Source organism: Bos grunniens, chromosome 5 (genome assembly GCF_055505025.1).
Source record: "Bos grunniens cultivar Pamir isolate PY7600 chromosome 5, Bosgru_T2T1.0, whole genome shotgun sequence".
In the NCBI taxonomy this organism is placed as follows: domain Eukaryota; kingdom Metazoa; phylum Chordata; class Mammalia; order Artiodactyla; family Bovidae; genus Bos; species Bos grunniens.
In genome coordinates this window covers 42,627,644-42,640,335 of record NC_141169.1, presented here as the reverse complement: position 1 = coordinate 42,640,335, position 12,692 = coordinate 42,627,644, and the positions used below count along the sequence as shown (strand labels likewise).

General features: G+C 33.4%; 1 protein-coding gene across 17 annotated transcripts in view; it reads right to left on the bottom strand.

The window, feature by feature from the left end:
- KIF21A (kinesin family member 21A) overlaps positions 1–12,692 on the bottom strand; it is a 185,428-nt gene that overhangs the window by 23,743 nt on the left and 148,993 nt on the right. For 10 of the 17 annotated variants that reach the window (XM_086399932.1, XM_086399933.1, XM_086399937.1 and 7 more), the window contains 7 exons: positions 12,241–12,435; positions 11,730–11,831; positions 10,796–10,961; positions 10,295–10,315; positions 5,095–5,155; positions 4,585–4,639; positions 1,922–2,133 (listed from right to left, as the gene is read on the bottom strand). In XM_086399932.1, coding sequence (XP_086256058.1) covers positions 1,922–2,133; positions 4,585–4,639; positions 5,095–5,155; positions 10,295–10,315; positions 10,796–10,961; positions 11,730–11,831; positions 12,241–12,435 — 812 coding nt within the window. The remainder of the gene's footprint in view (positions 1–1,921; positions 2,134–4,584; positions 4,640–5,094; positions 5,156–10,294; positions 10,316–10,795; positions 10,962–11,729; positions 11,832–12,240; positions 12,436–12,692) is intronic. The other 7 variants (XM_086399934.1, XM_086399935.1, XM_086399939.1 and 4 more) reach the window with 1 other exon arrangement.

Genomic DNA, 12,692 nt, shown 5'->3' with positions numbered 1-12,692 from the left:
TTTTGCAAGAACAAAAATATTAGAATATCAGAGTATGAGAAACAATGAGATTTAATGAATTAATATTTACACACTCACAAAAGAATACTACAGGTAATCACAAAGAACCCACAATTATTTTAGTTAACTAGTAGTTGAGTAGTGGCCATGTAATTAATAATTTAAGACTAGGATTTCTGTGCATAGTGGTAATGAATTTTAAGTGAAAAAATGAACTTTTGCTATCTTTGACTAGTTACATTAGTAAGAAAAGAGAAAAAAAAAACCACTAAGGAATTAACAAGTGGGATCACTAGAATGGGCTTACAATGATTCCTATTTGAAAGTGAAAACTAAATATAATTAAACTTTATGTGCCTGATTTTTTTAATTAGAGGAAAACATATTTTAGAAGTTCTGTATTATTTAAATCATAAGGCCCACTTGAGTAAATCATTTTACTTCATGCAATGGAAGTCATGTACTAATGAGTTATAAGAATCACTGTACCAAGCATATGACCAACTGTTGAATTTGTATAGAACTATATAAGCATCTTAATTTATGTTAACTTGATAATAAATCATGTGAAGAGACAGTGTCTAAAGATATTTTCTACAACCTGTCATGAATGATACATTTTTAAAACGGGGGGGGAAAAAAAGGCAACAAGGAGGTATTACCTGCATTCTGGAATCCAGGTCATAGATTTAGTCTTGAAGTTCCAAAAGTCTCTATTCATCTGATAGACTAAATGCTGAACACATAGGAGTCTCTAAAATCTGTTCTCAGCTCTATATCACTACCTTCACCGAAAGCATTTTTTCTACTGTTATCAAAAAAGCACTGAAGCCATAAGCTATACTGGTTAGCAATCTCTAATAGCAAATCCAATTATTAATTACATAAGTCACCTCAAGCACATGCAGGATAGCTCTGTCATCATTAATTTTGGAACTAAAGATAGCAGATGGGCTTACTGAATGGAAGAAATGAAAATATCTTCATAGGATGAAGAAAGTTATGGGAAACAGATATTCAGGTTGGGGTGGGGAGTTTGTTATATTTTATTATTTAGAGTCATATAATGTGTAACACTTTTTGGCAATATTTCTCAATGCAGTGATGCACTCATCCAATAGATCATTTGCAAGATCATATGTGAGAATTAGTTTGAAATAAGGCATTAAAAATCTTTACCAAGTGAACGATTGATATAACTTTAATATAACTAAGACAAACACATGCTGGCCTGTGTAGGGAAATCTTTGTTCTCAAGATAATAATGAAAAATTTCTAAATAAGATTTGTCTTGAATGTTTTTTGTTAAGATTATCATAGAGGAGAGAGGAAACAGTCCCTCCTTCACATCTTTAATAATACAGTATTTACACTTTGTGTGTACACTCATCCCAGACATGCAATGTACTTCAAGGCAAAGAATTAGGAAGCTTCAAAATGTGTTGTTTTTAACTGGTATTTGTACTTTTCTTCAAGAGTTTCAGCCAAGGTTTATTATCCTGACCAGGCTCTTAGAACTAGGGTTTAACATAATTAAGAGCAAATTTAAGAGTTTTTTAAAGCTTCTGTTTTTATATTGTGGTTTTATAGTTACAACTTTAATTTAGGTGTTTCTAAATAAATTTTGCCTGTAATTTATAACTCAGCCTTTATAAAAATTATAATCTTTAAGACTCTAAAAGTTAAATATCAGACAAAGCAATTCAACAAAGAACATCTCATTTAAATTATTTTGAATGTGCAAAAATTAGGGGATACAACACCTAACAGAAATTACTTGGAAAACTAGAGATCTTATTTACATATATTTTTAAAAATAGAAATAAGAAATTAGTAACATGCATATATATATATATATATTTTTTTTTTTTTTAAAGAAAAGGCAAAAGAAAGGAAGTTAGTGTAGCTGGGCCAGACTTACATGCTGCCTATCTTAGAAGGGAAGCCAGATGGGGGAGGGAGCTCTTTTTCCCTAGCAGAAGTACTTGTCTCTGTATTCATTCCAATCTCTTGCCCTTCTGCAACAGGTGTAAGAGGGCCAGGTAAGGAGGCATCTCCTGTACTAGTGTCTGAAGCTAGTTCACTGCTATCTGCATACAGCAATTCCATTTGAGTGGTGGTTCTCCTTCGGGCCTAGTCAGAGAATGGAAGGAAAAGCAATCATATGCAAACTTCTGCAGAGAAGATGATTAGGCAATAGAGATTTAATATTAGTTTGAAATAGGTAAAACATTCAGCGTGTCTTTCCTAGCAAGTGTGTCGGACACAACATGTAAGATAGTGACAAGCCAGAGATACAGCCAGCTGAGAACTTTAGAGGTCATAATAATAGCCAATGCTTGTATTATACTTATTGTATGCCAGAAATTCTAAATAATTTACTCTATTAGTATATACTATTATCCCAATTCACAAAATGAGAGAACTAAAGTACAGGATAGCTAACAGTCCAAAGTCAAACATCTAGTAAGTGGCAAAGTCAGATTCAAAACCAGACAATCTGCCTCCATTATTATTATGCTATCCTGATACTAATGGCCAGCTTTCTCGATATATCATTTTAGAAAAAAAAAGAAGGAATAAATAAATTAAACCGAAAGATAGTTGCAGTGGCATTCAACTAAATTCTGATCTTTCCCAGGCTTAGATGACTTATTTAATATACATTTTAATATATATTGTATAATATATAAAATTATTTAATATAAATTTAAATTTTACATATCAATTTTTAAATCCGTTTCTCCATTTTTATGACCCTGCTCCCCTGATGCCCTAACTGGCTGTTTAATCTCCCTGATGGATATCCAACACCAGTCCATATGTTTTTAGCAGCATGGTAAGGCAGGTGAAGGTTATTTTATTTATTTAAGCACTCCCTTCCATATTCCTAAAAAAACAAAGAGACTACCTTGTTGTTAATACTTACAGCTGGCTATTATCACTAATATATTAAAAGATAATCAAAGTGTTTACCAGATTATAAACCTCTAAATGGTAGACACCCTGTTTTATTCAACTTTATATGGCTTGCATTTAATGTAGTGCTGGTACAAGTCTATTTAAGATATATAATCAATTTCATGTCTTCAATGAGTGAAAAATAAAAAATATTAGATCCTTTAGGTGTCTATGGGCTTGCCTGGTGGCTCAGACAGTAAAGAATCTGCCTGCAATGCAGGAGACGGGGGTTTGATCCCTGGGTCAGGAAGATCCTCTGGAGAAGGAAATGGTTACTCACTCCAGTGTTCTTGCCTGGAGACTTTCATGGACAGAGAAGCCTGGAAGGCTATAGTCCATGGGGTCACAAAGAGTCAGACATGACTAAGCGACTAACACTAGGCATCCATGCAGTACCAAAGGAGTGATAGATATTACCAGAAAACTTTTGGAAAAAGGAAGCCCTGCAGGCCAGCTTTTCACCGTATCAGTTTTCCCTATTGCCAACTGAATCATTTTCATGGAATTCCTAATCACAGTGGTTTTTTAAGGAGATGACCTTCAGGTTACCACTTCACGTCTCTCTCTGGATTTCACAGGGCCTGAAAGACCAAGTTACCTTAAGAGATTCTCTCCTCCACGTTAAGACTCAATCCAAACTATATTAGAATGTTTTCTTTGAGATTGGGTAATTTCTGGTCACTTAGAATAATCAAACTCAAACCACATATCACCAAACTGGTAGTTCAAGGACCATACACAAAGCCTGGAGATGTTTTTCAATTGGCTAGCTCAGTATTTTAAAGAGAAGGAAATTCTCCATTAAAATCCATATTTAAAGCTACTCTTTAAAGAGTTGAGGATCTGGTAGTCTTAGGCCCATATTCCTTGATGGCAAAAATAAGCATTAGTTAGTGATGCCTATTTGCTTTAGATGGGCCATGTCCACCTCAGTTAATCATAATGATTCCTGTTAATTATCTTATATCTAGCCAAATTATTTATCTATATTACCTGGCTAACCACTGTGGGCCTTATATCCATCCTGTGCATTAGTATAGTACTATTCTTTCAGGTCTTGATTTCATCTATTCATCCAACAAATATTTACTAAGCACTGCAAGAATTCTTTGTTTTCAAACATCTTAAAATGGATAGTTAACTCATCTAGTAACAAATGCTACCAACATGCAATCTGAAATATACCATGTTGTTTCTCACACCTGTAATAGCATGTACACTTTTTTTTTAAGTTTTACAAATATGCATTATAGTCTCAATTTTTAATACAATATGATGATTAAGAGTTGGCCTATTCAAACCATCTCAAGATATGTTAAAATAAATAAGAAACTTAGGAATGTATTAGAATGTTAAAATTTCAAAAATCTCCGGTCATTCTAAATTATTTTAAGCATTGTTCTCCATAATCATATCTTACCCAGCAGAAAAAGTACAAGAAAACAGTAAATAACAATTCCACAGAGGAGAAATTTGTCAATATAAATTTTTTTCAAGGGAGAATATGATAAAGAACTAAATTTCTATCATATGAAATCTTTGCCTGTGCCCAAGGCCTATGCATTTAATAGTGATAATAAAGAACATCAGAAAAAATGTTTACCTGGTATTTTCTATTCTTACCTTGCTTTTTGGTTTCACTTCACCACAAAGCTTCATAAGGTCTGAAGACAGTGAGCTGTGTGCAAATAAATAATTAATCAAATGAATAAAAGGAAACAATATAGAAAACTATATGACCTCTAATGAGTTTAAGTATAGAAAAAAATTTATAAGCCTATGGAAAACACAGAAAGACAATATTTAAAATAAAAATAAACTAATCAAAATAGTTCATTTTCCTTCCTTAAATATCTCAGTATTTTATTTTAAAATTTTTGATGGTTAAGCATTACTTAGTTTGGCTTCCATATTATTATTTCTACTGTTCTTCACTTAGCCATAAAATCTAAAATTATTTGTTTCATGTTAATTGATTCAACAAGATAAAAGTATTAAAAAACATGTGTGCCTGTGATGGATTCATTTTGATGTTTGGCGAAACTAATACAATTGTATAAAGTTTAAAAATTAAAATAAAATAAAAAAAATATTACAGAAGTCAACTCATTAAGTTTCTAAAGGTTCTCCTACCTTCCTTCTGATCCTGGACTGTGTAAAGGTACATCCTCATCAGTGCTGTCCTCTACATTTTCTAAAAAAAAAATGGTCCAAAATGTAAGTATTCTCCATGTCACACTTTGAATGACTGTAATGCCTATGCTATAATAAACATCAGCCTGAGGTCTTTCAACATGGGCACTTTGGTTTCAGTTACTGAGTCAAAATAGAAAAGTAAAAAAAATTTCTAGGAAACTCTTTTTATTATATGTCCTAGGATGAGAAAAATGTGTTCAAGATAGGAAAACCATGAGTTGAACGATAAAATAAAGAAGAACAGTGTTCACAGGATGGAAATGAGATCATGTATTTATCTGAGTATGTGTAATTATTTAAATATATTTTCAGAGTATGTATTTATCCCACACCATCCATTTATTCCACGTATGAAAAACCATTGAGTAAAACATGAAAGATTAAAGTAAATGCTGCACAAGCTCCCTTTAATCTACTGAGGCAACATCAAAAAATACATAAGTGTAAACATATATGTTGTATTTTATTAGTATTCCAATGTACTTATAGATTGTCTTCTATTTTTATTTTTGTTTTCAAGTAGAACGAGAGTATGTGTGTGTGAAGGTATTCAGAAGTTACACATCAGCATGCAGCTCATTCACATGTACATAAAAGACTAAAACTATAGGTTTCCATGCAATAGTTTTATAAATAAATACAAACAAACCACTGCTATTTCAGAACAGTAGCACACTGATGAAAAGAGAGAAAAAGGCAAACATATAAAACTAGTAGGAAGTCAGTAAATAAAACATCCACTTAAAGTAAATAATTTAAAATGTCAGTGAGCCCCTAACACAGGTGCAAATTTCCAAAACTTATACAATTTATTATAAAGCCACATCACAAAACTAAAGGCAATATTTTCAGTAATATATGTTAATTAAAATATGTAGAATTACTCTCCTTTAACTTTTACTTTTATATCATACAGGTGTATTATGCTCATAAATCATATTCTTAATTCCTTTCTCAGATGCTCCCATTCTTCCACACTGTTTAGCAGACAACTGGATAGAAATTCAGTAATAAATGATAGCATTATCTAAAATGGAGCCCATCTAATAGGACCCACAAAAAAGGAGTTTACTTTCTGAAATGAGGAAAATGGTGGTCTTCAGGGCAATATGTATCTCAAGCCCATACTTAGAGGCTGGGGGATGTGCTTCACAGACAGGATATTGAGTGCTAATGTAACTGAATTAGTTAATAACACAGAAAATGGAAAGAAATGACAAATCTAGTCTTTATTTTCCCATACATAAAAGCAGGCTAAGATTAACTAGTAATTTTCCTGTAAGGAATGATGAAACCAGGTAGAATATCAAACATCATGTAAGTGCTTAGTAAAAACTACTTAGCTCCTGCATATGCATGTATGCTTTATTCAGAGATGATTACAGTTTGGCATAACTAACCTAGCCAGAAGATACAGCCCTTCACCGAGACGTTCACCAAACCACACACCACTTCAGGCCTGAGCTTTGCCTGTGGCACTATATCCGTCTGGGCAGCAGGATATGCCATCATCTCACTGCTCTACTTTCAACTCTTAAGAATATAATTCCAGCCCAGTGTCAGCTTCTTTTCTCATTGTTAAGCATTAAAACTAAAAGCAGTGAGATTTAAAACTCCAAAATGTCTTAAAGTCATCCATATCAGTACATAGTTGCATAATCTCATGTCACTAGAAGCTAACCAAACAGTTATTATTAAAGTCTTATATTAATATAAATACGTATGGAGAAGAGTTAACATAGTGTTGCAGGGAAGAGTCAATTATGACTCCACATTAGATCTGTTTATTTTACCTTAACCTTTGCTTACTGTTGATTTTTTTCACTAGAAGTATACTGTCCATACATAATGGCCTGTCTCAGGGAATCCTGCCCCTCTGTTTGAATGTTAAACCAAAACGCCTTTATTCAGGATCCTGTCCACCTATGGATGACTACAGAAAGCAAGAAATTGACATATCCCCTCTCCAAGACTGGCCATTCCAGGTGATGTTTGCAAGGTTAATGGTCTTTTTGCTTTATTTCCTCACCTTTCCCCATTTCTGTTCTATAAAAGAACCTGGCATGCAGATCCTGATAAGATGATTATTTTGAGAAGTTAGTCTGCCATCTTCTCAGTCAGCCAGATTTCTGATAAAGTCATATTCCTTGCCTCAACATCTCATCTCTTAGTTAAATGGTCTGTTGTGCAGCGATCAGAAGGAGTCTGGACTGGGTAACAATAGCAGCCCAAGACTACTATCCTTAGAAAGGCGTTCTTGCAAAGTTGGACTTTGTTATCTGGAAACTTGGCTCTCAGAATTTCTCTAGTCACCAGTTAACTAATATAGTTCATTACACCTAGAATATTTGTGCAAACAATATTGCTTATGCTGAGAATTCCTGCTTTCCTTCCAGAATCTGGAATTCTGGTACTACTATATAAAAGGAATGTATGTGACTAGTACCCAGTAAAAACCTCAGGTGCTGAGTGTCTAATGGAATTCCCTGGATGTGAACAATGCACTCATGCTGCTGCACTTTCATTCCAGAGAGAAATGTATACTCTGTGTGATGCTTCCTGGAAGGAAAAGAGCATAAGAAAGCCTGGATATGGATTCTTCCTTACTCCATCTGCATCTTTTCCTTTATAATACTATTGTGTATCCTTCTTACATTGCTCTCATTAATCTTTGCCATGAATATAATTGTATACTGAGCCCCTTGAATCTTCTAGCAAACTCCTAAAGGTAGAGAAAGATCCTAGGAACAACAACATAAACACAGGTGGAGGAATAAGAAGGGGAAAATAAAGATGTTTTTCAATGGCTACAACAAGACACACCTATTAGCATGGAGTACTGGCCTCTAACCTTATGTTCATCATCCCAAGCCACATACTTGTTGCTCTAGGGCAACAACCTGCTTGAAGTCTTCATAAATATAATGTTGTGGCTAAATGTCCATGCTTTACCTTACTCCCTGCCAAGAGTGACTCTTCTGCCTAGCCCCCTTCTACCTTGTCTCTTGCCTAGCTAAATCTTTTTCTTCCTTTATGTTTCAGCTCAGATTTTACCAGCTCCAGAAAGCCTTCATCAACTCCTCCACTTTTGTTAGGTAGCCCCATTCTGTGATCCCATAACTCCCTGTACATATCTCAAGTCTCTTCCCTGTCACTCTCAGTAAGGTATAGTCCATGAGAGCAAGATTCTGTATCTTATGTTTGAATCCCAGCACTCAGCCCGAAGCTCGAGATAAATTGAAATTAAACAAAAAAATTTTTTTAAAGCAATGTACATATGACCATCTAGTTTGTCTGTATTTACTTCCATGTTTTTCTCCTTCTATGCCTTTCTTCCAAGCACTTCTGGGTCTAGATTATGGCCTTAGGGAAAATTTATGCCATGAGTAACAGGTTGTTATCAGTTGAATGTATTCCTCTTCTGTGTTTTGACCCTTCTTTAAGCTACAGATAATTGAAAGTCGTGAAAAAGCAACAACATTCATCAAATAACAGTTTAATATTTTCTGCACAAAATGACATCAAAGAGGGCATTGATTTTTTTTCTTCCAAGTTAAAAGAGATAATAGACTTAAATAAGAATTAACTTATTACTGCAAGTTGAGCCACTAAGATGAAGAAGAACAAAGAAAAGGCAGAGGAGGGGGTGGGAAGAAAAAAAAGAAGGAGAGTGAAGAGGAAGAGGAGAGGAAATATGCTTAATAACATATGGAATGGCAAAAATTCTCATTATATTCCAGGAATTTTGGCAGCCTTAACATGGTTCTTTAATATAATCAAAATTTTTTCTACCTGTCTTTGTTATAGCTTGAGCAGGTTAAAAGTCCACATCTATATTACTGAGTTGATCTCAAGGAAATATTATTTTGAGATTTAACACACAGGACAAACTAAGAAAGATCTAATAATATCAAACAGCTCAAGTATTTTATTTGTGTAACATTCTACCATTTAAAATAAATTCAGATCCATAGACTGTTTAATGACCCAGAGAGGTAATTGCATTAATCTTTTAGCTACATTCCTCTCCTTCAAGAAAAATATTTTACAAAACTTTTGACAGCTGTGTGATTAGGAAAAAAAGTTAGGATCAGATTTTGAAATAATTTTAAATAAAAACTGTTCAAAAATAATCATTCGGGAGAATTGCAAAATCACCCTGATACTCCTGATCTTTCATATATATATATAACTACCAGGAGAAGCTCAGATATTATTCATGGGTGAGCATAGTTCACATGAATATTATAGATGCAAGAGCTAGAAAATCTCAACACTCAAATATCTCTTAAGCTGTTTCTAACTTGAACATATTATAATTATAAATATTATTTTAATCCATTCATGTAAAATTCTTTGGATAGCTTTATTCACGGAGAAGGCAATGGCACCGCACTCCAGTACTTTTGCCTAGAAAATCCCATGGACGGAGGAGCCTGGTAGGCTGCAGTCCATGGGGTCGCTAGAGTCGGACATGACTGAGCGACTTCACTTTCACTTTTCACTTTCATGCATTGGAGAAGGAAATGGCAACCCACTCCAGTGTTCTTGCCTGGAGAATCCCAGGGACGGGAAGCCTGGTGGGCTGCCGTCTATGGGGTCGCACAGAGTCGGACACGACTGAAGCGACTTAGCAGCAGCAGCAGCAGCAGCAGCTTTATTCAACTTACAATATTAAAATATATGTACTTAATTCTATAAAATTTAAGAATAGCTGAGAATCTATCAAAAATAAACCAAAGACATTATATATAAAAGATATATAACACAGAAAGATATTTATGAGGGTAAAATAACAAATGCATAGATAGATTTAAAAACTAAATAGGAATATATATCCCATTTTTTCCTACAAGAAATAGAAAGAAGGGCTTATGAAACTAGAGCCAAAACTGAAGTTCAAATAATAAAAAAGAAAACTATACTTCTTTAAACATCTAAGAATTTAAAAATCAAGAAATGTGTAAGACAAAAGACTTAGTATGTTTGTGGTCACAGATACATTTCAAAAAAGATCATGCAAAAACCAGCTGGCTGTCAATAAAAATGTTTTAAATAAGATGTACCACAATTAGTGTACATGAACAATTAGTAATTCATGCAGCTGTAGGGTACACAGAAAGCTAAACATACTTACCTAATGGTACGCTATCTAGATCTGTATAAATAACAGCAAAAAGGAAACAAAAAGCAATACTCCAATCAAAACAGATCCAATGTTAAGAACTCTCACATAAAACAAGATTATGTACCATTTATAAGATATGCAGAATAGATGCCATAGCAAACACTTATACATTTATTTTTAAGACAGTTAGATATGCAGAATAAAGTAATGAAGCTTGGTTAATAATTTAAACAACCAACTCAGAAACATTGTTGATCTTTTTTAATTCATAAAAATTGTTTGCTTAATAATGCTAAGTGAGTATTTTTAAGTTACTAATCATTTCTTGTAGTGACAATAATTATATCCCCCAAAATTTATACATGCAAATTAAAAAAGGAATAATTATTAAAAGCATAAGTAAATACAGCATCTATTCAGTCAAGCTATAGAGGAAAGAAGTAGAGTATAGCATACTCAAAGAGCAAAGTTACCATGCAATGTATTTAACTAAAATTCAATCCAAATTACCTTGTAAAGCATGGCCTAGTAAAGCATCTAGCTCAGGATTTAATTCTGCTTTCTCTTTCAACATATGGAATAAGAGCTGGTTTTGTGTAGCACTGGTTATTTCAGTTTGTTTAAGCCGACCTTCAAGTACTTTAATTTGAGCCTCTTTCTGGGCAGCCTGAAGACCCTATAACATTCCCCCCAATAAAAAAAAAATGTATCTTAGATGACACAAAACAGAATCAACTACATGAAGATCTGTATCAAATGACAAATGCATATGAGTCAGATTTGACATTAGATAGATCTTGATTCATCCTAGCTCTTCTGCTTGCAAACTCAGTGACCCTGAGCAAATGTTGGCTAGCTATTAGTATCAGAGGAATCTTCCTGACTAGTATCAGAATCTTCCTGATCCTCAGTTTCCTCACATTCAAAATAATACAAATAATATTTATTCCATATACACTGTAAGGATTAAGCAAGAGAACAAAACTAAAGGTATAGCACAGTCTCAATGTGAAGAAAAAAGGTGAGTCAGAAATCATTATCATCTTTAACATTTAAGCAGAAATTGCTTAAGATAAGGAGAGTGCAAATGTATTTTTTCCTGACTTTTTGAGTTGTAAAGAATCATTATTAAATCAAAATTATAACACTGAGTTTGTTTGCACACTAAGAGATTTTTCTTTTACCTTTTCCTTTGTTAAAGCAAAAAAGAAATGATTAAGTTGTTTACCTGTTCTAATACACAAGCGCAATAGATGAGAAGCTAATGGAATTGATGTAAATACTCCTGTCTTTTCTTAACTCTAAAGAAAGATAAAAGGAACACTTTCCATTGTAAAATACTCTTCCTCATTACAAAGGAAAGGGTCATTAGAAAAAGATAAACAAAACTGTAATGAATTAACGAAGGCTTAGGTTTTTCAGAAAGAGTGTAGTTAGATCTTACCTTATTGATGCCCATTGACAGGAAGTGATCTAGAAGGTATCGGGCTTCTGTAAGTGTGCAAGCATTAATGACTGCAGTGACATCCAATGTTTCTCCTTCTTCCTGCATCAAACCAGCATATGATGTATCATTACCTTGAGCTGAATGTATTTAACAGAAGACAAACCCTATTGCTTCATGCATTTATTTGATATTATTGGATTAGCTAATGAGACTTCTCAGAAAAGCATAAAAAAATCCCTACTCTAAGAAACATATGGTCTAGTTTAAAAGATAAAACATTTAAGCAGTTAAGAATTCAAGATGGATTAATAAATGATATATACGTTTTATCAATGATAAATAACATCACACAATCAGCAGAGAAAGCTACAAAGTAGGCAGGAAGGGTATACATGCAAAACCTGAGAATTATATTAAACTGTAGATTAAAAATTCCCTTTATATAAAAATTTAAAGTGCTTTTAATGACAAAAATACTTCTCATTAAACATTTTTCTTAGTTACAAACCTTTGCTTCTTCCATCTGCATGATATTGGCTTGACAATCAGAAATACTGTCATTGATATAATCTATATTAGCAGTTAATGACTCCATCTCTTCATTGATGTTAATCACATTTTTATCTCCTTCTCCATTCTCCTTGACTATCTTTTCCCTTTTCTTTGAAAGTTTCTCTCGTCTTTTTGTGAGTTCTTCCCGTTGCTATTGAGAAAACAGATTAGACTTTAAGAAATTATGTTCATCTCGGATCTTGAGAACTTTATGCCAAATGAAATAAGTGAGTTACAGAAGGGGTAAATCCTACAGGATCCCACTTCTGAGAAGCATCTAAATAGTCAAACTCATAGAAGCAGTAAAAAGAATGATGGTTACCGGGGATTGAGGAAGAGGAAATGGGGAGTTACTGTTCAGTGGATATAAAGTTTCAGTTATATAAGATGAGTAAGTTATAGAATTAT